A 25,976-nucleotide genomic window follows, 5' to 3' on the forward strand; every position below is an offset into this window, starting at 1 on the left:
CGCCAGGGGCTGCATCTTCCTGCATCTTCCTACGTTCCACTGTGCGGCTCACTGAGTCGCACTGACGTCATCCGGGTTGTTCTGCTCAGGCGCAGAACTTCTGCGTCTGCGCAGTACAGTCTGGATGACGTCAGCGCAATTGGGAGAGTCGATCGTGCAGGCGCAGTCGGCATCTTGCGCCAGAGGGGACCCTGGACCACCAGCATGGAGCGGAGCTGCGACGTGGGCACAGGACGGCTGGTGGGCTGGAGGAAGACCCAGGTAAGTGGATATTTTTTTATGACGTCCTTTGATGTGTCATTTAAGCCTGATACACACATCCAATTTTAATTAGCCAATGGTTGGCCAATCTTACCACCTTGATGTAGTATGAAAGCATACCAAGACAATCTGTTCATAGTTTTCACAATCTCTTGACCCTCACACTACCTGGAGGTGGTAAAATTGATCAGTGTGTACGCATGAGGAAATCGGAGGGCCTAGATGAAAACCTAAAAAGTCCTTTTTGCTGGTGTCCTTCATGGGAACACATCCGCAATCTATCATATATCCATGGTCAGCGTTACTTATGAACTTATACCATGGTTCACTGACTCGCTCTAGTGAAATTGTACTCTTAACAAAGTGTGCATCAATAATATACTTGTTGGCAACTGGGACATCTCCTTATTTGCTGCGCTGTGATTTCTTACCATATCTTGTCTCATATGCCTTCTCCTCCTCCTTTGTTCTATGTCTGCAGTGATTAGCCCACTCCAATCAGTGGGGGGGGGGGGGGTGTTGCCTTTTTATTGATGTGCAGGGCCAGACAATGTTACTATGGAGATGGGTGTGGGATTAGTGTCCATCTGCCAGTGTATATGACCCCTCTTGAGAGGGCACCATCACATATTATCCCAGCTAGGCTGGCGCACAGACACACATATTTGCACGCACACATTCCTCTCCCTCATCTGCACTAAATAAGCTTGCCGAGCACATGCTGCAGATGGGACCTCATCTCCTGACGGCTCTCCTAATCAAGATAAAGATGAGTCATTTTTATTAGGAGCTGTAAATAAAGCTGCTGAAAATGAATCCTTAATGGGTTTGATTTTGGATTATTCTTAGAGAGGGAAAAAATTATCAGTGATTTACTTAATCAGGATTACCAAACTCTACCTTCCAAACAAACGACAGTCGCAGGAGTCATTTTTTTTCTTTTTTTCATTTATTTTCTGGTAATGTAGAAGTAAAAGCTCATAAGGGATTTGCTGTGCTAAAGCTTACTATAGATAGAGATGTGCGTTCTGCCCAGAGCCGGATTAAGGCTAAATGGGGCCCTAAGCAAAGTAACTGATTTGGGCCCCCCCATCATGTCGTAATAGAATCAGAAGATGCAGCTGCACAGCAATATGTCGCACACACCGGGCAGCCGAGTTACTGGTTGCTATGGGCAACAGCACGCTTTCCTCTGTGGGTGCACAATGCAGGGAATAGCAGCGGCAAAATGCAGAGTGAGAGATGAATGGCTGGGACATTTGCACTCAGGGGCTGGGGCACCCCTGTGAAGAGGGCGCCACTGTGCTTCAAAGTCTTCCTGTTTGCTGTTATTGCGTTTCAAACGTAAAAACTGACTATAAGGTATCCCGTCCAGGATATGGCGTGGATGGTAACTTGAATAGGCCAAAATGGAGTTGGTGGCTGTCGATTTCCGAAAACCTTTCGATAGCAGCCTACCCTCCTCCACATAAATCACCAAATCCAGAAATTGGAGTTGGGTATCCCCCCATATCCCTGTGAATTTCATATTCAATTGATTCATGCCTAGCCAATTAACAAATTCCCTAAATAGGGGCTCATCGCCGTCCCAAACAAGCAGGACGTCATCCATGTAGCGGTGCCAGGAGACAATGGCGTGACGATAGGAATTATGCTGGTGGTAGACATACTCCTCCTCCCAACAAGCCAGAAAAAGATTTGAAAAGGTGGGTGCCACCGATGTCCCCATCGCCACGCCAGAGGCCTGCCTGTACCACCTACCATTGAAAAGAAAGGCATTATGTTTACCCACATACTCCACCCAGTTGTCATCCTTCCCTTGCTGGACCTTTCTGGAGGCACATTGCCTTTCACTTAGTACCCTCAGCGTGGAACCAGTGATCTAGTGCCGGTCCCTTTTTGTTTCTGTTTGCTTCAATTATATGGGAATTATTTGCAACTTACTGACCATCCCTAACCCACACATCGGCATTCCTCACGCTTGGATGCTCATGTGAAAGAATGAAACATGAATGGTTATTATGAGCATCAGTAGGGGAAAAATACAGCTTACTTGATTATTATTATTATTATTTATTGTATTTATATAGCTCCAACATATTACGCAGCGCTGCACAATAGATAAAAGGGTTAACATACAAGGTAGGACATACAGGAATCTCACAACAAAACAAGATCATGCAAATTATTTGATAATACAGTGTCATAGGTCAAAATAGAGATTGTTCTAGTCCACAAAAGGGGTGATTGTCAGTAAGATTGCATAATCAAGCTGGAAACACTAAGGGTGAGGGCCCTGCCAGAGGCTTACAATCTAAAGGGTGGGGGTGGAGACAATAGGTGCATCTGTTGAGAGGGTGTCTAACAGAACATATTATGGTGCTGGTGTAGGGGGGTATGCGAGCATGAAAGGGTGAGTCCTGAGAGCTTGTGTGAAGGTATTAAAGGTGGGGGCGAGTCTGGTGGCTGGAGGGAGTGAGTTCCAGAGAGTAGGGGCAGCACTGGTGAAGTCCTGCAATCGTTCATGTTTGTTTTTATTTGGTGAAGTGGCTTGTGGGCTGTGCAGTTCAGATTCAAAGGCAGAGATGATCTAGTTAGACAGCAATAGTGTTCAGCAATACAAGTAAATCACAACAAAGATAATGTTATCTTGATGTGGTGCTTATTTCTGCTGAATTACTGGTGAATTCGGGCAAATTCGTTTTTTTCGCCCTTTGAAAGCTGCCCTTAGAAAGCGAACCTATTTGTCGGCGAACCGACAAAAGAAGCTCTCCTTAGATACACAGAGCTAATCAGGAAGGCCTGGTCAGCTGGCAGACAATATGCTAATTAATAGAGGTGGGCTTGTCTCCTGCAAGTTCAAACAGATCTGTATGTGATACAGGCTTTGATGGAAATTGCAGGCCAGTCACCAGGAAGTAAAGTGTGATCAAACAAAGCCAAAATTCAATAGCAATTACAATAATGTCTGTAATGTTACTCAGGTGCTAACACTGTAATTACTGCATCATTTGTAGCCCATGACTTTCACTGTGTATGCAAAGACTGACTTTCTGGAGAACCAACCTTTGAATAGCCTCTAGTAAGCATGGGCAATGCATGCAAATCATTTGCATAACATTTTCAGAATTATTTGGAAATCATTCAAAATTTTCCTAAATGTTCCACTAAGGCCTCGTTCCCATTGCGTTGCGATAGCGTGTCCGCTCGCGTTGGCAGTTTTTTGAGGCAGTTTTTTTCCCTTCCTGGCGCTTGGGTGGGCGATGCGTTTTTGTTAAAAGTGCTTTTCTAAGCGCTTTTCCCAAGCGGTTTTGTAAATCACTCCCTGATGCAAGTCAGGAAGTGAACTCTTTAAACCGGAAAATAATAAATACAATGTATTTATATTCTTAAAAACGCAAATGCAATCGCTGCACAAAGCCATTTTGTGAACTTTTTGACTATACCTTCCATTGAGGCGGAATCTCCTCAAAAATTGTCCAGGCACCGCATAGCTGAGCGGATCGGAAACGAACCGCTCAGATGTAAACTCTCTTATAGAGAATCATTGCACAAGCGCTTGCTGGGCGATTTTGAAAATTGCCAGCGTTTAAAAAAATCACTAAACGCCTCTAGTGTGAAGGAGCCCTAACAGAATTATTTGCATCTGATTGACAAGGATGGCCACTAGGTACACCACTATTACCACATGGTTGGTTGGAGGAAGATAGCAATGGCAATATTGCCTAGAGGAGGTTACATTTCTGCCATTCTTAATGCTGCGAAGCACAAAAGGCCGCTAGACACGCTAGTTTTTGGAAACGTATAGTGAGCTTTCATGGGCTGTATGTAATGCACCAAAAACATACGTTGCATTTTTTTCTCTCAGGTCTGCATTAGGATAATTGATTCCAGCACATTTGCCTTTCATATGCCCTCGGTGGAATTTTTTTCCTAGTATGCCAGGGATGCTTTGCAAGTCACATTGCACCATCTAGAGGCTACTTGTGGACAGTGCAAGATAAACAGTTGTCTTTGATCAGGACAAAGCATTTGAATATATTGCTGATTCTTGGGTGCTGGCTTTAGATCTATTGCATTGAATAATAAAGCAGTACTGAACATTTTTAAAGCAGTATATTAATCAACAAATGGATTAATCTACATAATGACTGTTGTATGGGACAGAAAGCCTTGGCCAATCAGCCTTACAGTCTAAAGGGTTAAGGGATAGGACAATAGGTGAAAGGAAGCTGTGTATGGGATGGTAAAATGGTGGTCAGTTGCCAGGGTGGCCTAAGAGAGAGAGTATGCTTGCCTGAAGAGGTGAGTTTTCAGGTTGCGCCTAAAAAGGGTAAGTGTGGGTGAGTGGCGGATGTGTTGATGGAGAGTGTTCCAGAGAAGAGGAGAGGATTGAGAGTAGTCTTGTAGGCAAGAGTGAGAAGAGGTGACTAGAGAGGAGGACAGGAGAATATTATTAGTAGAGTGGAGATTTTGTGTAGGATCAGGGCCGGTCCACCCATGAGGCTGGGTGAAACAAATTCCTCAGGCGGCACTTACAGTGGGCGGCATTGCAGGAAGTGATGACAGTGGAACGCACGCTGGAACGCGGAAGATGTGAGTCAACCCCGCTCGCTGCCTCTTACTAGTAGCGGCTGCTGCTTTACTTTAAAAGCTGGAGGGGGAGCGCAGATCGGGGAAGAGGAGGTGGCACCGAAGTGAGCGACGCTGAAGGTCCTATCTGTGAAATAAGAGGAAAGCCAAGAGAGAACAAGATACTAAATGCCCATGAATGAGAGGATTTGGAGAAGGAGAGGATGGTCCACTGTATCGAAAGCAGAAGAGAGCTCTAGGAGGATGAGAATAGAGTAGAGGCCTTTAGATTTAGCAGTTACCAGGTCATTGGTTATATTATTATTTAGTATTTATATAGTGCTGACATCTTCCACAGTGCTGTATAGAGTATATAGTCTTGTGACTTAACTTTCCCTCAGAGGGGCTCACAATCTAATCCCTACCATATTCATATATACATTGCAGTATTTGTACATCACAGGTTTACATTGCTCTGTCTTCTGCCTTTAAGCCCAAGCTGTGTAACCAGTCAGTTTTAGAATTGTTTGGAAAGTGTTCTGCTATAGATTAGTCAGTGTGTGCTTTGAAGATTGTAACTGCTATACGTAAAGCCAACATCATCTGCTTAAAGCAGCCCATACACTCAGCCGATTTTCTGGCCGACCGATCGATCGCGGTCGATCGATCGCAAATCGGTTGGCCAATCGACCGATCGACGGCCGATTTCGATCGATTTCGATGGATTTCCATCGAACTTGCAGGGTGGAAAATTTAGGTCGATCTGATGAGATTGCTTATCAGTTTGCATTGGCCTTAATGGAAATCTGATGGCAAAAAAATGCCATCAGATCGAATTTCATCAGATTTCAAACTGAAATCTATTGGAATTCTATTCTGGTAAAAAATGTTCTAAAAACGCATCAGATAGATCATCAGATGCATTTCTTATCTGTCTGCTGCCAATCTGACGAGTGTATGGGCACCTTTACAGTAAGTTCCATGAATATAACAGCAGAAAAAGATATTCACTGAATTCTGTGGAAAAGAAATCTGCCTAAACTAAGCTTAAAAGGTATCAGGACAAGTGATTTTGTTGAAGAAAGAGAGATTTGGCATTGGAGATGATGGTGTAGATATCAGAGAAAGCAATGATAAACAGTGGAGGAGATATGCTGGGATTCAGCTCTGTGCGTGTTTAAGGATTGAGCGTGGAGACTTGGAAGGCTGGGGAATGCCAGATGGTACGTGGCAGAGAATTGCAGAGAAAGGCAGCAGCAGTCCTGGAGGCATGAGTGCGAAGTGTCGACCAAGCAGAAAAATAAAAATGTAACAATGTGTGTCAAACAGATCCTGCTAATTCAGAACTGAAGATTCAAAATACTAATTCAGGGCACCTAAATGTAATTTGCCTCTGCATATCACTTTAGGTATATCCCAACTTGAACATGCTTTTAGAGCCCAGTTTGGGACTGATGCCCTCTCTATCCACATCTCTGAGATTCTGGAACAGATTGAAAACGGGATGGTGGGAAATCTGTACTCTATATTTTTGCAGCATAAATTTGTTTATAACGCCCCTGTCAGAAATAAATAGGTTGCCTTGGGTCTTACTATAGATGGCGTGGATTGGGATAATATATTACAGGGGAGGAGTTTCCACATGTGTCAAAGAACGCCTTACTCACTTACTCAATTATATACAGTATATTATACATCAGTCCAACCTTATGTTCTCCTGACTGTCCAAATTTACCTCAGCCACATCTTCTGATTGCCCCAAGTGCCAATTTGTGTCCCCTTCCTTTTACTATTTAGTTTGGAAGTGCCCGTGTTCAGGGCTGTGGAGTCGGTACAAAAGTCATCCAACTCCGGCTTCTACGTTTAGGAATCTAGTGACTCCAGGTACCCAAAAGTGCTCCGACTCTAACTCCTTGGTACAAACATCATCCGACTCCTCAGTTTTTTGAAACCACCAACTCCAGAATTACTCAGACTCCTGACTCTGACTCCACAGCTCTTCCCACGCTGCATCCTTTTGTGCTCAAGTAGTACATTTTCTTCAGGATAAGATGGGCTGCCCTGTGACCCAACACTGAGTATTATAGGTTTAATAATAGATGAGTCATTGCACAAAAATACAAAAAACATTTCTACACCAAACTTTTTTCCATGCTAGACAGGAGCTGACACAATGGTGGCTTTTGGTTGAATCCCCTAAATTTCCAAGCTGGATTGAGAGAGTTGATAGCGCTTTACCATACAAAAAACTGGTTTAAAGCGGAATATAACCCTGCATTTCAACTTTGCTCTAAAACATTATTTACCGTATATTATATGCAACCAGCATTTTTTTTTACTAGACCGGCATTGGAAGGGTTACACAGAGGTTTAAAGTTCCTGGAGATTTCTGCAGACGCATCCGAAGCTGACATAGATACATTTTGTTTACATAAATGTATCTAAGTGTTAAATGTGACTCATCTCTCTCACTGAGAAGGAGTTGGAGGACAGCCAAAGAGTGTGTAACATTTCTCAATAGATACATATAACTAAATAGAATGTAACAATCTGAACTTCTGCATATCTCTCCATGGAACTTTAAACCTCTGTGTTTAACCCTTCCAATGCTGGTCTAGTAAAAAAAAAAATGCTTTTTGCATATAATATGCTGTAAATAATGTTTTAGAGCAAAGTTGAAATGCAGGGTTATATTCCGCTTTAAGTTCAGAGAAAATCCCAATCAAAATGTCCTCTTATCTGGGACAGATAAACTGAGTAAATCAACAATAATGATTACTGTCGGTGACGTTCCTGCCTATTCTTTATTATTTCTGTGCATTCTCAGACATAATGTGTGGTATTTATACTCGATACACTCAATACACTGTAATATTATTATGCATTGGATGCCTAGAAATGTCGTAAAATACTGAAAATGTTCAATAAATATTTTTCTTGGTAAAAAAAAAAAAAAATAGTAATTTGGCGCTGCCATTACCATTGCTGCTGCACATTAGGGCTTATTGGTAAAATCCAAGGCGCATAATGGCCTCATATACCAGCTGCAGCTTCACTGGTCCCCATGAGAGCTCACATGCTAACCTTACGCTAGTGAGAGTGGGATCAATAAGGACATAGTCTTTGTTGTCCTGATGACTAATGTGTCACAATAAGAGACAAGCAGTTCCACCAGGGTATTCTCTGTAACCTCTGAAACTACTGATATCACAGACAATCATTTAGTTTAACAGGTCAGCCTGCTGAGGCTTTCTCTATTAAAGTTGATAATCAGAACAGAGGGGTGGCGATATAATAACCTATTATCAGGATCACCCACAGACACTCAAAAGTTCTTGGCAGAATTAGCCACGATTCCTCGGGTGAATGAGCTTTCCTACAAAGCATCAAAAATGCACACAATAAACGTGATAAACAGCTGGAGGACGTATGGAGGTGTATGCACTAAACTGCTTTAAAGTGGAACTAGACTCAGGATTTCCTCTCTGCTGTAAAGGATTAGCCACAGCATGATAACCGTCATAAACAAAAAAAAAAATCTTTATTATAATTTATGGAAATCCTAAAAAAAATCTTAAGTTTACAAGTTGGTTTCACTTTGCAGAGAGCACTGACAGGGTTAAGCTTCAGTGTTTACTGTATAATTTACTGCCATGGCAGCATTCCTGCAGTCTACTTACAAATGCAAAGAACTGATTAGACACTTTCATTGGGTAAACAAGCACAGGAGCACAGCGCAGGGGATTTTTTCAGCATATAAAGACTAAATAAATAAAGACTTTTCATTGTGTACTGTGCAAGAATTTGGTTCCCGCTTTAAAGTGGATCCGAGGTGAACTTTTACTCATTGCATAATTGTGTTCCTTTCCTATTGTTTATAGGGCATTCCTCAAGCCAAATAGTTTTTTGTTTTTGTTTTAATACTCTAATTTCCTATAAACTAAATAAACCACGCCCACAGGTTTTCAGAGAGCCTTGGCAGTAGCAAGGGCTCATGGGAGCTCAGTCTGGGCAGGAGGAGGGGGAGGTATTACTAGCCAGATATTTAAGAGGCAGAGGGGAGGAGGGAGGAGGAGGGGGGATTAGGTTTTTTTTGCTCAAGATGCAGATAAGCCTGCCTCTGTGTAATGTTTACAAACAACATGGCTACTGTCATTGTATCACAGGAAGAAATAATCATTTTCTATTAAAACTGTTTGCAGCTAGATAAGATATATAGACAAGTTAATTGTTATAGTTAGTTTTTCATCTCAAATCCGCTTTAAGCTGAATAAAGCACAAAAGTCTTACGATGAGTAGAGAGTAATTCATTGCATATAATGTATTGTATACTACTCATCATGCGTAAAACTTTACGTGCGTTATTCTGCTTAGAGTGAACCTGAGGCGAAAGTAAAGTTAATGCAGTTTCCTGGCTGGAATTGGCTCCAGATCTTTTAAAAATCTCGCTAAAGGTGTCAATTAACCAATGCCAAAATTGGGCACTGTTGTCCTTTTATTGATTCCAAAACCTTTAAAACTAATTATCGGAACTCAAATTGCTTTGGTAAGCTCAGTGACCCCTGACCTACATACACAGGTTAATCCAATTAGGAGAAAGAGTATTTAAGGGGGACAATTGTAAGTTTCCCTCCTCTTAATTTTCTCTGAAGAGTAGCAACATGGGGGTCTAAAAACAACTCTCAAATGACCTGAAGACAAAAATTGTTCACCATCATGGTTTAGGGGAAGGATACAGAAAGCTGTCTCAGAGATTTCAGCTGAGGAAATGGAAGACCACAGGCTCAGTTCAAGTTAAGGCTCGAAGTGGCAGACCAAGAAAAATCTCGGATAAACAGAAGAGACGAATGATGAGAACAGTCAAAGTCAACCCACAGACCAGCACCAAAGACCTACAACATCATCTTGCTGCAGATGGAGTCACTGTGCATCGTCCAAACATTCGGCGCACTTTACAAAAGGAGATGCTGTATGCGAGAGTGATGCAGAGGAAGACTTTTCTCCGCCCACAGCACAAACAGAGCAGCTTGAGGTATGCTAAAGCACATTTGGACAAGCCAGCTTCATTTTGGAATAAGGTGCTGTGGACTGATGAGTTATTTGGGCATAACAAGGGGCATTATGCTTGCAGGAAAAACCACACAGCATTCCAAGAAAAACACTTGCTACCTACAGTAAAATATGGTGGTGGTTACATCATGCTGTGGGGCTGTGTGGCCAGTGCAGGGACTGGGAATCTTGTCAAAGTTGAGGGACGCATGGATTCCACACAGTATCAGCAGATTTTGGAGACCAATGTCTAGGAATTAGTGACAAAGCTGAAGCTGCGCCGGGGCTGGATCTTTCAACAAGATAACGACCCTAAACACTGCTCAAAATCCACTAAGGCATTCATGCAGAGGAACAAGTACAACTTTCTGGAATGGCCATATCAGCCCCCAGACCTGAATACAATTGAAAATCTGTGGTGTGAGTTAAAAAGAGCTGCCCATGCTTGGAAGCCATCAAACCTGAATCAACTAGAGATGTATTGTAAAGAGGAATGGTCCAAAATACTTTTAACCAGAATCCAGCCTCTCATTAGAACCTACAGGAAGCGTTTAGAGGCTGTAATTTCTGCAAAAGGAGGATTTGCTAAATAATGATTTCATTTCTTTTTTGTGGTGCCCAAATTTATGCACCTGCCTAATTTTGTTTAAACAATTATTGCGCGCTTTCTATAAATCCAATCAACTTCATTTCACTTCTCAAATATCACTGTGTGTGTCTCCTATATGATATATTTAACTGACATTTTTTATTGTAACAACCAACTATTTTTACAGGAAAATCATGACGATTAACAAGGTTGCCCAAAGTTTTGCATCCCACTGTAACAATATTTTCCTTAAACAAGGGAAGGTCCGCACAATGTCCATAAAAGACAAATGTTTTATTATGGACGTATCCAAATCACCACATCATACAACTGAAATGTTTCGAACCAGACTGGTTCTTAATCATAGCTGCTAAAATTTGACACACCTCCAGGTTATATACCCTCCTCTCGTGGATTGGGCCATCCCCTCCAAGGAAAAATTACCTCCGGAGTGAGCATGCCCGAAAACTCCACATATCGGAAGGGATATTTACATTCCCATATAGGAAAATATAATATTAAAATAAACAAATATATATACATGAACAAGTATAAAATTAAGAACAACGCACTAAGACAGAGCGAAGAAAAGATGCAAAGAAATCAAAAAGAAAAAAAAAAAAGGAAAAATATATATATATATATGTATACACACCAAGCATTATGTGGCCAGGGCCAGGTCCCACCGAGAGTTCAGACCCTTCGGTGTTCTAGTACCCAACCTAAAAATCCAAAGCGCCTCACGGCTCAAAAGCCGCTTGGCCACATCCCCACCCCTACAAGTTGGTAGGACCTTTTCTATGCCATGGAAGGAAAATGAGGACATGTCGCCTTGATGCACCTGACGAAAATGCTTGGCGACGTTGGAGATGTTAGCTGTCTGCCAGGCCGGACCCCTATAATGTTCACCTATTCTGGCTCGTAGCGGTCTAGTGGTACAACCCACGTATTGCAGAGCACACTCCCTACAGGTGATAAGATAAACAACATTTGGGGTTCCACAATTGATAAATTGTTTAATAGAGAACACACGTCCGTTTGAAGATGACGTGATCGTCCGTGATCTGATATGTACATGGCAGTATTGACATGTTTTTACTCCGCATCTGTATGAACCCCTTAGATTCAGCCAAGTGGAAGATGGCCTGTCCTTAGATTCATACAGAGACGGGGACAGGGACCGGGCCAGGGTGGGGGCTTTCCTGCTGGCAAAACGTACCCCCTGCTGTAAAATACCTCTCAGATCTTCATCACCCTCCAAAATAGGAAGGTATTTTTTTAAGGATCGAAACTATCCTACTGTATTCTACACTGTATGTTGTAACAAAGGTGGGTTTGTGATTACCCGTGGGCTTAGTTCTTTCCATACCCAAAAGCTGGTCCCTACTCCTCTGATTGGCCCTATGTTTTCCTCTATTGATCATCCAACTAGGACACCCCCTCCCGTAATCTGCTCTCCACCCTCTCGAAATCCTCTTCAAGCCAATCTGCCTCTGAGCAATTTCGACGCACCCTTACGAACTCACCCACAGGGACACCCTGTATGGTGTGCCCAGGGTGGCAACTGGTAGCTCGAAGGGTGGTATTCCCACCACAGGGCTTTCTGAAGGTCCTAGAACAGATTCTACCCTGCACGGGGTCCCCCACTAAAGTTACATCTAAGTAATTGATGGAATTAGGGCCCCAGTTATGGGTAAATTGTAAATTGTAGGGGTTGGAGTTCAGATATTCTAAGAAAGCAGGAATTTTATCAGGAGGGCCCTTCCAAACAAGGAGAAGGTCGTCGATGTACCTCCCGTACCACGCAACATCCCCCAGAAGGCAGCTCTTACCCCCAAAGATGCAGCGCCCCTCCCACAACCCCATGTAGAGGTTGGCAAGGGACGGAGAGAACTTAGCCCCCATACAGGCGCCACACCTCTGGAGATAGAAGCTGCCATCAAACATGAAATAATTGCGGGCCAGGAGGTACTCGACAGATAGACAGATAAAATTCTGAAGATCATCCTTAGATGTAATCATTCAATCAGATATGCCAGATCATAAGTAATGGGAATGTAATTATCGATTGTTCCCATAAACCGGTCGATTAGGGAACTTTCACTCTTCAAATATGATCATATTATTCAACATTCCATTCAACAAAATTCTGTATTCCAGTTGACCATAGAATCCTTTCACATTGATTTGTTCCACATACTGTGTGGCTTTCTATTCAATTTGCATACCAAAAACAAAAGCAATGACCTCAAAGAAACCGCACCAGAACAGCGTATATCAGAAAACAATATACCATCCTTTATTGAAATTACAAACATTAAAAACCATTAAAACATGGTGGGGGGGTGTATAAACTCACAATATCGGAGAACCAGAGGAAATACAAAATGCTAGTGACAAACATATTGATCCTCAAAAATGCATAGACATGGCACTAAGCGTGCATAATAATCTTGTGACACATACAAAAACATGAAATTATTAAAACCACATGTGCAAATAGCATCAATAAATCCATACAATTAACAAGGTAGGTGAAAAAGGAGAAGTATAATGAGAACAAGGAGGGGAACAGACCCCTGAGAAGTAGTGATATACAGCCAGGAATAGAAAAACAGAAATCAATCACATAGTGATCACAGTAATAAACCAATACAATAGGTGATTTAAATCTAGTCAGTGAAAATTGCAGACTGTGTAAGATGCAAGAAGGTAAAGTGAGGTCAACAAACAAGTGGATAGGATCCTACCGGTACAGTGTCTCCACTGGTCCCCACCGCCCCTATCCCGATTCGCCACGTATAGCGTGGCTTTTTCAAAGCTTGCTATACGTGGCGTATCGCTTCTTCTCCAACTTTTTGCCCCCCCGGAAAAAAATTCTGCGGACGCCCATGTGGACAATACTCTATTTTGTTACAAAAAATGACAGAGCTGTTCTTTTGGAGGATTACACAGTACAAAACACAGGCGTTTTGCATAGTAATACGAGTTACGGATTGCCCAACAAGCTCATAGTGAACCAGAACTCCTAGGAGTGTGTAAGGGGCTAAAATGTTATGCAATATAGACAAACTATTTCTTTTTGTTTTTGTTTATTTTTGCAGCCCTAGGCTAGCAAACCCAATAAAGTTCCAGCCTATTACTTGTGCCCCCAATAAATCTGCATTGCCTGTGCCCCATAATTTCCATAACATTTATACCCATTAACAGGCCGGATTTACCTCACAGGAGCCTGTAGGCACAGATGTCCTGGCACCTTAGACCTCGCTCTTCATGAGCCTACAAACCCCAACTGAACCACAAGTGTGCTGGCTGCCCCAGCTGTAATTTCTCCCTTACTTCCCTTGTCCGCCATAGGTAGCTACAGGTGCCCCTTAGGGCTGGTTCACACTAAAAAGCTTTTCTAAGAGCTTTGTGATTTTAAAAGTTCTTGTTAATGTTATCTTATGTGAGTGTCCACACGGAAGCAATGTGTTGTTTTTTTAAATCCTCCATAGGATTGCATTAGCAAGAGCTTTTAAAATCTCTAGTGTTTAAAAAGCTCCGGTAGTGGGAATCAGCCCTTAGTGTTAGGTAGCCAGAAATACCCTCAGTATCAAGTTGCATATGGAAGGAGGGAGGAAGGCATTTGAGGTGCAGAGTGAGCCGCCTTTCTATCATCAGGCGCCTGTAGGCACGTGCCTACAGTGCCTTATGGTAAATCCGTCCCTGCCCTTTAATTATGTAGCCTGTTACTTGGGCCCCCAAGAAATGTATAGTCCATTACACCTGCCGCTTTAAATTTGTAGCCTATTACTTATGCCTTCAGTAAATCTTCACTCTATTACATGCGCACCATTGAATTTGAAGCCTTTTACATGCGCTCCATTGAATTTTAAGATTACTCTCATTGATTTATATGGTGCGGATATCTTCCATGGCATAGCACAAGTAAATAATATCTAACACAAAGTACATAGGCCCACAAGGGCAATGCAGATAGTACACAGTTGTATAGCACATACAGGCGTACAGTGTAAAGGTGCCTGCGGCTGCTAACAGTACAATTCAGCGAGGAATCTCCCAAGCAATCACATAATATTGTAATACATTGATTACCTCACCATCATTGAACCAATCTGTGGTTTTTACCTATCACAACCAATGACTAAAAACGTTTTTCCAATCGACTAAACTCTCATTGAATTATCACCTTTACAATCATTCACCTTCGATTTGGGATATTAATGAGATTTATTTTCTGCCAATATCACATTAATCTAATAGCTTGGGAGATTCTCCACTGAAAATTGTACCGTTAGTGCCAATCTTAAAGGGAAGCTTAAGTGAAATGTGACATGATGAGATAGACATGTGTATGTACAGTGCCTAGCACACAAATAAATGTTTTATGGCTTTTCTTCTCTCTCTGCCTGAAAAAGTTATTCAGCTATGCAACTGACAGTTTTTCTCCAGTCCGACTATAGCTTTCCTCACTGATAAGGAACTACAGCCATAAAATACTTTCCTGGCAGAGAAATGGGCTTATAAGTGCAGGGGATAGATAAAAAAGGTCAATAGTTTATATATTTTAGCAATCTGAGACAGGGGACAAACTGTTTTGTAGAGCTGATACAAACCAATAAATCTACATTTATAGGGTTTTTAAACATAACAAACAACTGTGGGATATTTAAAAGTCATTTTTTTATTTTCACCTAAGTTGCACTTTAAGAAGAAAATGGATGTCCCCATTCCAAACTACATACAGTTTCCATTAAATTTACATATCAGACTGATTTCTGAAGATCTCTTTGACTTTCTCTACTCTTGATTGAAAGATGATGTCAGAAGATTGCTGGTGCTTCTGTATGTGGGAAAAATAAGGCAGAACTGAATGCTTTGCATCCTTTTAGGGGATATATACACATATGATAGTATTTGAACATGAGCTGCACTGCGCTGTTAACCTTTCATATAACATATTCCTCTGTCAACTGGGGATACTCACTACATTTTACAACTCAGCCTCATAAAATGTATTGCATGTCAAATGGACGATCAAACCAGAAGCAAAACGCAGTCAAAGGCAAGAATTATTTATTTGACATTTTTAAACAGCTTTCACATTTTTCCCACAGCATTTTTTACTTTTAAACCTCTCTTTGCTCTGGCGCTTTGAGTCCGCAAGGAGAAAAGCGCAATATAAATGTTATTTGTCTTGTCTTGTCTTGTCTTTGGCCTTCAGAGAGATTCATCAGTTAATACCTTTACTACAGTCTGCAGCCCAGGGGCATAACTAGAAGGGAGCATGTGCAGGGGCAAGTGGGGGTGGGGGGGGTTTAGGCAGTTTGGCCACAGATCCAGATTTTGGCCAAGATTGATTGAATTGGTCAATTGCTCCGGATGTAAAATATGGATGGATCGGTGGTGGGATTGGCGGCAGAATGACGGCCCATAGCATTGCACTGCATCAGACACTGCAACACTGCGGTCTGATAGATTTAAATAGATTTTATGCTGAAATTCTATTAAAAAAAATTATGCCTAGTGTGTGTCAGCAATAGATTCCGCTTAGATCAGATTTGATGTGAGAGGGATCTATCTGATGGTCGACTGGTGGCCATCTGTTAGTGTATGGCAACCTTAAGATGTAGTAAAGTGGTTATAATCAGGCTACATCTGCTTGAGGAATTCTCACATATTTTCCTTTTGATGCTCAAAAACGTTTATAATTTAACAAAACGTCTATTCCCTTAATCTGTTCAGCAGACCAATACATGGTATCATCCTTATTCAGAAACTTTCTGCTTTAACTGATGGTGAAAATTGGACAATACCCTATTTTGTTAAAAAAAAGACAGAGCTGTTCTTTTGGAGGATTACACAGTACAGAAGACAGGTGTTTTGCATAGTAATATGAGTAAGGGCTGGTGCACAGCAGAGCGGTTCTAAATAGTTTTTTAAAACGCTTGCAGGAGGAAAACCGCTTGGCTAATGAAAGTGAATGGGATGGTGCACACCAGAGCAGTTAGTTTTTTCCACAAATGCAAACTCGGGCTGCAGCATTTTTTTAGATTTCTGAGGCGTTTCTGACTCAATGTTAAAGTATAGGAAAGTGGAAAACCGCCCTGTAAAACGCTAGATCAGAGCGGTTTTCCAGGATTTTTTGTTACAAAAGCTGTTCAGTAACAGCTTTTACTGTAACAATATTTGTAATCTGCTACACAAAACCGCTCCAAAAAACGCTAGGCATGTGTAGAAAACATGCCTAGAATCGCTCTGAAATCTGCTTCAAAAACCTCTAGCGTTTTGCAGATCTGCTAGATGCTTTTGGTGTGCACAGGGCCTAAGGCCCCGTTCACACTTGCGTTTTGGCTTGCAAACGGACCAGATCCGGATCGTATCAGGACCTGATCCGGATTGGAACCGTACGGTTCGGATCCGGATCCGGTCTGTTTGCATCAGGCATGCATCAGGCATGCATCCGGATCCGTGGGGTTTAAAAACAAAAAAAATAACAATTACCTTGGGGTCTGCAGAAGGTGCACCTGTAGACTCAGGTCCTCCGCTGTAGGCCTCACCTCCACCTCCGACATACTGCCAAACAGCTCCAGCACGCTCCAGCACGTTTAGTCACTGCTGCTCCACTGCTGCCCATGTGTCCCCATCCGAAATGGCCGCTAGAATCCGCATAGGAAGTGGGGTAGAACGTCAGGTGTTAGCATCCTGTGTGTTTTGTGCTTTCCGTTCCCCATAGATTTCCACATCCGCATGGTGCAGTCAGGATCCGTTCCGGGTGTGTGGGCCGGATGAGCCGGACCCAAAAAATAGCGCATGTTGAAAAAGCCTCCGGAGTCCGGCTCCGGTCCGGCTCCGTACTGTACGGAACGGACGCGTGTGAACGTCCGCATAGTCTTTGCATTGCTATGCGGAACGTACGTTCCGTTTGTACAGTATACGGTCCGGATCCGATCAGGCGGATCCGGACAGGGAACGCTAATGTGAACCGGGCCTAACAGATTGCCCAACAATCTCATGGTGAACCAGAACTCCTAGGAGTGTGTAAGGGGTAAAAATGCTATGCAAAACAAAAATTGACCTACTTAAAGAGGAACTGTAACGACAAAACGGCCCCTGGGGGGTACTCACCTCGGGTGGGGGAAGCCTCAGGATCCTAATGAGGCTTCCCACGCCGTCCTGCGTCCCTCGGGGGTCTCGCTGTAGCCCTCCGTGCAGCGGTGACGCAATATTTACCTTCCTGGCTCCTGCGCAGGCGCTCTGATGCCTCTCGGTGCCGAAGTAGGCGGAAATACCCGATCGCCGTCGGGTCTGCTCTACTGCGCAGGCGCAAGTTTCCGGCGCCTGCGCAGTAGAGCGGACCCGACGGAGATCGGGTATTTCCGTCTATTTCCGTGCCGAAAGTCGCCACAGCGCCCCCGCTGGAGCCAGCAAAGGTAAATATTGAACTGACAGTCGGCACAGTCGCCGGCTGTTCGGAGGGCTGCGGCGAGACCCCCGTGGGACAGAGGACGGCGTGGGAAGCCTCATTAGGATCCGGAGGCTTCCCCCACCCGAGGTGAGTACCCCCCAGGGGAGGTTTTTGTTGTTACAGAGTTTCTTTAAAACAGAAGGTATTTGTGATTATTCAGGTTGGAGTGAGCAAAGAGCATGGAGTGAGTTGGAGTGAGTATATAGTGAGAGGATATAGGATATCTCTCACAATGCATCACTGCTGGATATACAAATCATCCATTTGATGTCCCTGAAAGCCAAAACACTCCTCCAGAACTGCTGGAATGCAATGACGTGTCAGCTTGATAATTGTATAGAACCACAATAATCCAACATGCATACAGACTGTTTCAGATTGGTTGATCCTCATCAGTGAATGGCATGGATTAATATGGCTCTTGAAACAGAAGGTATTTGCGATTATTCAGATCGGAGTGAGTATATGAGGTGTCCCACAATGCATCACTGCTGAATATGCAAATCATCCCTTTGATGTCCCTATAAGCTAGCCACACCTCCAGAACCGCTAGAATTGCTTCGTAATATGTGCTCTAAACTAAGAAAGTCTGTTACTTTCTATAACTTTTACTTTCTATAACTTAAAGTAGCCGTCAAACAACTCCTGCTACCCATAGTACTACTTACCCGGGGCTTTCTCTAGCCCCTGGCAGCCAATATGTCCCCGTTCCCCAACGGTGCGCAGGACGACCTCCAAGTCGCACTACTGTACCTGCGCAGTACGTTCTAGACCACGTGGAAATGATTGACAGCGGCGCTCGCGCAGGCACAGTAGAGGACGACCTGGTGGCACCGTCGGGCAACGGGGACCAGCGGAGCTGCGGCTAGGGACATAGTGGCTGCCATGGGCTGTAAAAAGCCCAAGGTAAGTAGTACTATGGGTAGCAGGAGTTGCTTGATGACTCCTTTAAACAGGAAAGTGTGTAGATACTGTTCCCTTATGTAATGCATTATATAACTATTCATTTCCTGTTTGTTGATCAGGTCATTTGGAGTAGTGCTGTGGGAACTACTGACTGGGGAGATCCCGTATAAAGATGTGGATTCTTCGGCTATCATATGGGGTGTTGGCAGCAACAGTCTTCATCTTCCAGTCCCATCAAGCTGCCCAGATGGATTCAAGCTTCTCCTCAGACAATGCTGGTTAGTAGGGGAAAATTGAAATTTCAGTACACTGCCTGCCATTGGTGCTTGTATATGCCAAGGAATAAAATAGAAGGGGTTGGGGCAATATAATATTGCCAGGCTATAATTGGCATCCTGTCTACAGTGTTATAAATTGTAACAATAGTTTGAATCATTTGGAGAACCCTGATATTTGTTTCTAAATTGAGCTATTTTTATTTAACCACTTGAAGACCGTAGGCTTACACCCCCCTAGTGACCAGGCTATTTTTTACAATTCAGGCCACTGTAGCTTCAAGGGCTCGCTGCATGGCCATATAACTCAGCACACAAGTGATTACCCCCCCCCCCTTTCTGCCCACCAACAGAGCTTTCTGTTGGTGGGCTCTGATCGCTGCTGCCGGCAGTGGGTTTTTTTTTTTATTATTTATTTCAGGGTTTTTTTTAAATAAAAATGTGTATTTTTTAATTAATGTACTTCCCAACCCTCCCTGTCCCCACCAGCCATAGGCATCAGCCTATGAGAGCCGATTGCTACTGAGCCTCCCCAGGGGACAGCCGAGTAACACGGCTGTTCCCAGTACAGCGCTGCATTAGATCACAGCGCTATACATTGTAAATAGATAGCGCTGGGAGACTGATGACGAAGCTCCACTCCGTCATTCAAGAGGGGATGCGCACACTTCGGCATGCACAGAACTGTTTCAGTAGGGCAATATTCTTGGGATGTCTGGTGTAAATCGGTTTCGTGAGGTCATGGAACAGCATCTCAATCGGTTTAAGGTCAGGACTCTGACTGGGCCACTCCAGAAAGCAAATTTTCTTCTGTTTAAGCCATTCGGTTGTTGATTTACTTCTATGCTTTGGGTCGTTGGCCTGTTGCAACACCCATCTTCTGCTGAGCTTCGGCTGGTGGACAGATGGTCTAATGCTGGGAATACACAATTCATTTTGTAGCTGATTAGATGGTTCGATAGATAATTTCTGACATGTCCGATCTCCCTTTCGATTCTTTTGCCACTCAATTTCTGATAGAAGTCAATGGAAAAAGATAAGAAAAACGAGAGGAAGATAAGAATCGAGAACTAAAATCGAGTGGCAAAAACGATCGAGAGCAGAAACGCACGGCAGAAACGAACCGTATATTCCCAGCATTAAGTTCTCCTGCAAAATGTCTTCATAAACTTGGGAATTCATTTTTCCTTCGATGATAGCAATCCATCCTGGCCCTGATGCAGCAAAGCAGCCCCAAACCATGATGCCCACACCACCATACTTCACAGTTTGGATGATGTTTTAATATTGGTGTGCTGTGCCTCTTTTTCTCCACACATAGGCTATCACTCATAAAGCATTTCCGCATGCGGAAATGCTTAAAACAGCTGACTTTACCGAACACTCAGCAAAGTCAGCATTCATAAAGGCTCTTTCCGCATAAAAAAATGACACTACCGAGCAGAGTGATAAATCACCGCCTTGCGCGGAGATTATCGGAACAAATGTAGCAAAATGTTAATTCATGAAGATCACCGCAAGCGGTGTGAGGTCGGGAAGTACCGCTCCCTCTGATGTGGCGATAACAATGTAAGTGAATGGAGACACAGAGACCTCCCAGGCAGCTGCAGCAGAGCGGAACACGGAGAAATGTATCAACTCGGCAGCTTCGGTGTCTCCGCAAGCCTACCGCCTGCCTACCTCCAGCCTAGTTCGGGGAATCTCTTCAGTATCCACTTGCCCTGAGCTTAATGTTTAGTTATTTTAAAGTGAACCTCCAGACTAAAAATCTACTCAGCAGAACTGAAAAGGCTTGGTGTTTCTTTAACAGGTTCACAGCATCAGAACTTTGTTTTTCTTTTCTTTTTTCATTTATAGCTGCTTTTTTAGCTAAGCTCCACCCATCAAAGAAAACTGCCCGGGCTTTTTTTTCCCTGATACTGTGCAAAGCATGATGGGATTTCCTATGTTGTTATTCACGTTGCCTAGCAACTGGGAGGGGTGATCAGCACACAGGACAGTTGGAACTGTGTCTCATGCTCCCTGTCACCTCCTTTCAACCAAAAAGATGGCTGCCCTCGTGAAATCAAACATTTGCCTGTTCTTTTAAAACAGGATGGGTAAGAGATTATACTTCCTATCTATTTTAATTAGCATACTGTAACTAATGTAACTTAATGACAGTATGTTTGTTTAGGCTGAAGTTCCTCTTTAAGGAGTGAGTTGGCACCACCCCACAGTCCAGGTCCATCAATCCATGGATTGCCATAGCTGCAGCTTGCTGGATAAAAACTAACAAGAGAGACCATGGCCCAGTGATTCCTCCCTTTCCCAACCAGCAGTGATTGCTCACCTGGTCATTTCCTGTATCCCTTGATGTCTTTATGTCCATATTAAGTCTGATGCCCCATATCTGATGTCCTCCTGCTGATGCCTGTGGTTTAAGGTGCAGAGGGAGGAGAGAAGGGTACAGAAACTGTTGCAAGGAGAAACCTCTTGTCGGGAGGAGGGGAGAGACTGCAGGGACCTCCTGCTGGAGGGAGGGATGAGGCTGCCAACCATTGTGAGAGGATGGGAAAACCTGACAGTCACTTACAGAGACGGACAGAGAGACAGAAGTTACTGGTTAACAAAAAGAGAGAGTGACGTCTCTCTGGTGCAGGAATCAGTGAGGGGATGAGAGATTAGTGTTAGGTAGAGGAGAGGGGAGGTTAGTGTTAAGCATGGGATGGGTGGAGGGTAGTTTTAGGGACAGGATAGGGTAGGTCAGGCACAAGATTGGTGGAGGGTAGTTTTAGGCACAGGATAGGGTAGGGTAGGCACGGGATGGGTGGAGGGTAGTTTAAGGGACAGGATAGGGTAGGGTAGGCACGGGATGGGTGGAGGGTAGTTTTAGGGACAGGATAGGGTAGGCACGGGATGGGTGGAGGGTAGTTTTAGGGACAAGATAGAGTAGGGTAGGCACGGGATGTGTGGAGGGTAGTTTTAGAGACAGGATAGGGTAGGGTAGGGTAGGCACGGGATGGGTGGAGGGTAGTTTTAGGGACAAGATAGAGTAGGGTAGGCACGGGATGGGTGGAGGGTAGTTTTAGAGACAGGATAGGGTAGGGTAGGGTAGGCACGGGATGGGTGGAGGGTAGTTTTAGGGACAAGATAGAGTAGGGTAGGCACGGGATGGGTGGAGGGTAGTTTTAGAGACAGGATAGGGTAGGGTAGGGTAGGCACGGGATGGGTGGAGGGTAGTTTTAGGGACAAGATAGAGTAGGGTAGGCACGGGATGGGTGGAGGGTAGTTTTAGAGACAGGATAGGGTAGGGTAGGGTAGGCACGGGATGGGTGGAGGGTAGTTTTAGGGACAAGATAGAGTAGGGTAGGCACGGGATGGGTGGAGGGTAGTTTTAGAGACAGGATAGGGTAGGGTAGGGTAGGCACGGGATGGGTGGAGGGTAGTTTTAGGGACAAGATAGAGTAGGGTAGGCACGGGATGGGTGGAGGGTAGTTTTAGAGACAGGATAGGGTAGGGTAGGGTAGGCACGGGATGGGTGGAGGGTAGTTTTAGGGACAAGATAGAGTAGGGTAGGCACGGGATGGGTGGAGGGTAGTTTTAGAGACAGGATAGGGTAGGGTAGGGTAGGCACGGGATGGGTGGAGGGTAGTTTTAGGGACAAGATAGAGTAGGGTAGGCACGGGATGGGTGGAGGGTAGTCTTAGGCACAGGACAGGGTAGGTTAGTGTTAGGCAGAAATGTTGGAAGCTTTGTGTGAGGCGGAGGAATGGTAGAGGTTGCAAATTCTGAGAAAGTTGCATTTATTTTCACCACTCCATCACTGCTGACTGAGTGAGGATACCTTAGTAACTATTTAGAGTAGTTGCCTTTATTATTATGTATATAGCACTGCCATATTCTACAGTGCTTTACAGAGTAAATAGTCATGTAATTTACTATCCCTCAGCACTGCATATTCCTGATGGCCACAACTTACTATATTTTTTAAAGTGGGTAATGACTGCTTGACATGAATGGATTTGCTTGGTGTATGCCAGTTTTATGTGCAGGCACATTTATGATGCTTTAGTGAGTCACCCTCTGCCTTATTTTATCTATTACTATTAATAGCACTGGCAACATAGCTTATATTTACTGGCTGTGCCTATAAAATCCGGGCCAGATGGCAAACCTGATTCATGCGTAAAGGATGCCTGCATATTCTTCCCTGTTTTGTGCAATTCCTGCGTCGTTGGTTCAGGTAGAACCCAATTTTATAGTGCTGATTTTGTCCTGAGTTTCAGCTCTCTACCTGACTGTGACCTAAGGGAAATCCAAATGCTTTTTTTGCAGTCTTATAAGCTTCATCAAGACAAGGCCGTCTTCATCAGCTGTTGTCCTTATGTCTTCTGAAACCCTTTTATTCATAGCACAATACACATTACAGCAATCTTTGTGAAGAGGATGTATGGTAGCTAAAATTATTTGGCCAAAGCAGAGGAGTGCAGGTGAACTCCACTCTAGCAAGGGCAGCCTCATTTTGTGTGAAATGATTGTACAGTTCAAGTTGCAGTCCATTTCTCGCTCGCTGGGTGGGATCATTAGTCGTGTCTTGATTGCATCATCCTCTCTTTGGAAGCGGGCAGCACAGTATAAATCTGTCTGAGAGGATTGCAGCTTATAGCACACACTGTCTTTGATGCCTCATTAGATCAGGTAAATATGAGCTTTGCGACTGAGTGGCCGCAAGTGGCCTGAATTGTCAAGACCAACATGACAAATTAAAGGTAAAATTGATGTGTATTGTTTGCCAGCTATAAAGCAATGTAGTGTTAGATGCAGGAGTTTCATTGTAAAGATTTTCCTCCCATGTCTGACCTCTGTAATGTATTTTTATGTATTGATTTACTCTCTTAGGAATAGCAAACCCAGAAATCGACCTTCATTCCGACAAATTCTGCTACATTTAGACATCGCCTCTGCCGATGTCCTATCCACCCCTCAGGAAACCTATTTCCAATCACAGGTAAGTGAAGCTTGTAGTGGGGGTATTGTTCCTTCCCTCATTGTAGATATATATATATACAGTGGCCTGCAAAAGTATTCAGCCCCCTTGAAGTTTTCCACTTTTTGTCACATTACTGACACAAACATGAATCCGTTTTATTGGAATTCCACATGAAAGACCAATACAAAGTGGTGTACATGTGAGAAGTGGATCGAAAATCATACATGATTCCAAACATTTTTTACAAATCAATAACTGCGAAGTGGGGTGTGCGTAATTATTCAGCCCCCCTGAGTCAATACTTTGTAGAACCACCTTTTGCTGCAATTACAGCTGCCAGTATTTTAGGGTATGTCTCTACCAGCTTTGTACATCTAGAGACTGAAAACCTTGCCCATTCTTCTTTGCAAAACAGCTCCAGCTCAGTCAGATTAGATGGACAGCATTTGTGAACAGCAGTTTTCAGATCTTGCCACAGATTCTCAATTGGATTTAGATCTGGACTTTTACTGGGCCATTCTAACACATGGATATGTTTTGTTTTAAACCATTCCATTGTTGCCTTGGCTTTATCTTTAGGGTCGCTGCTGGAAGATGAACCTCCGCCCCAGTCTCAAGTCTTTTGCAGACTCCAAGAGGTTTTCTTCCAAGATTGCCCTGTATTTGGCTCCATCCATCTTCCCATCAACTCTGACCAGCTTCCCTGTCCCTACTGAAGAGATGCACCCCCCGAGCATGATGCTGCCACCACCATATTTGACAGTGGGGATGGTGTGTTCAGAGTGATGTGCAGTGTTAGTTTTCCGCCACACATAGCGTTTTGCATTTTGGCCAAAAAGTTCCATTTTGGTCTCATCTGACCAGAGCACCTTCTTCCACATGGTTGCTGTGTCCCCCACATGACTTGTGGCAAACTGCAAATGGGACTTCTTATGCTTTTCTGTTAACAATGGCTTTCTTCTTGCCACTCTTCCATAAAGGCCAACTTTGTGCAGTGCACGACTAATAGTTGTTCTATGGACAGATTCCCCCACCTGAGCTGTAGATCTCTGCAGCTCGTCCAGAGTCACCATGGGCCACATGACTGCATTTCTGATCAGCGCTCTCCTTGTTTGGCCTGTGAGTTTAGGTGGACGGCCTTGTCTTGGTAGGTTTACAGTTGTGCCATACTCCTTCCATTTCTGAATGATCGCTTGAACAGTGCTCCTTGGGATGTCCAAGGCTTTGGAAATTTTTTTGTAGCCTAAGCCTGCTTTAAATTTCTCATTAACTTTATCCCTGACCCGTCTTGTGTGTTCTTTGGACTTCATGGTGTTGTTGCTCCCAATATTCTCTTAGACAACCTCTGAGGCCATCACAGAGCAGCTGTATTTGTACTGACATTAGATTACACACAGGTGAACTCTATTAGGTCATTAACACTTACCAGGCAATGTCTATAGGCAACTGACTGCACTCAGACCAAAGGGGGCTGAATAATTACGCACACCCCACTTTGCAGTTATTGATTTGTAAAAAATGTTTGGAATCATGTATGATATGTTTTCCACTTCTCACGTGTACACCACTTTGTATTGGTCTTTCATGTGGAATTCCAATAACATTGATTCATGTTTGTGGCAGTAATGTGACAAAATGTAGAAAACTTCAAGGGGGCCGAATACTTTTGCAAGCCACTGTATATTGGCTCATGTGTACAAGTCCTTGGGTAATGATCAGTGGATGTCCAAGTGTAGCTATAAATAAGTTATCATGCATTTCTGCCGTACTTTACAGAGTAACACTTCAAATCACTGTCTGTCAGTAGAGTTTGCGATCTAATTTCCCTACTGTGTACAAGGTCAAGATTTTGTATATGTGTGTGTGTGCGTGTGTGTGTGT

At 43.6% G+C, this 25,976-nt stretch overlaps 1 protein-coding gene across 4 annotated transcripts in view; it reads left to right on the forward strand.

Moving 5' to 3' along the window:
- MAP3K12 (mitogen-activated protein kinase kinase kinase 12) overlaps window positions 1-25,976 on the forward strand; it is a 169,682-nt gene that overhangs the window by 115,388 nt on the left and 28,318 nt on the right. For all 4 annotated transcript variants that reach the window (XM_068267179.1, XM_068267183.1, XM_068267182.1 and 1 more), the window contains exons 6-7: window positions 18,968-19,126; window positions 24,005-24,113. In XM_068267179.1, the coding sequence (XP_068123280.1) occupies window positions 18,968-19,126; window positions 24,005-24,113 (268 nt within the window). The remainder of the gene's footprint in view (window positions 1-18,967; window positions 19,127-24,004; window positions 24,114-25,976) is intronic.

This window comes from Hyperolius riggenbachi, chromosome 2 (genome assembly GCF_040937935.1).
Source record: "Hyperolius riggenbachi isolate aHypRig1 chromosome 2, aHypRig1.pri, whole genome shotgun sequence".
Taxonomy (NCBI): Eukaryota; Metazoa; Chordata; class Amphibia; order Anura; family Hyperoliidae; genus Hyperolius; species Hyperolius riggenbachi.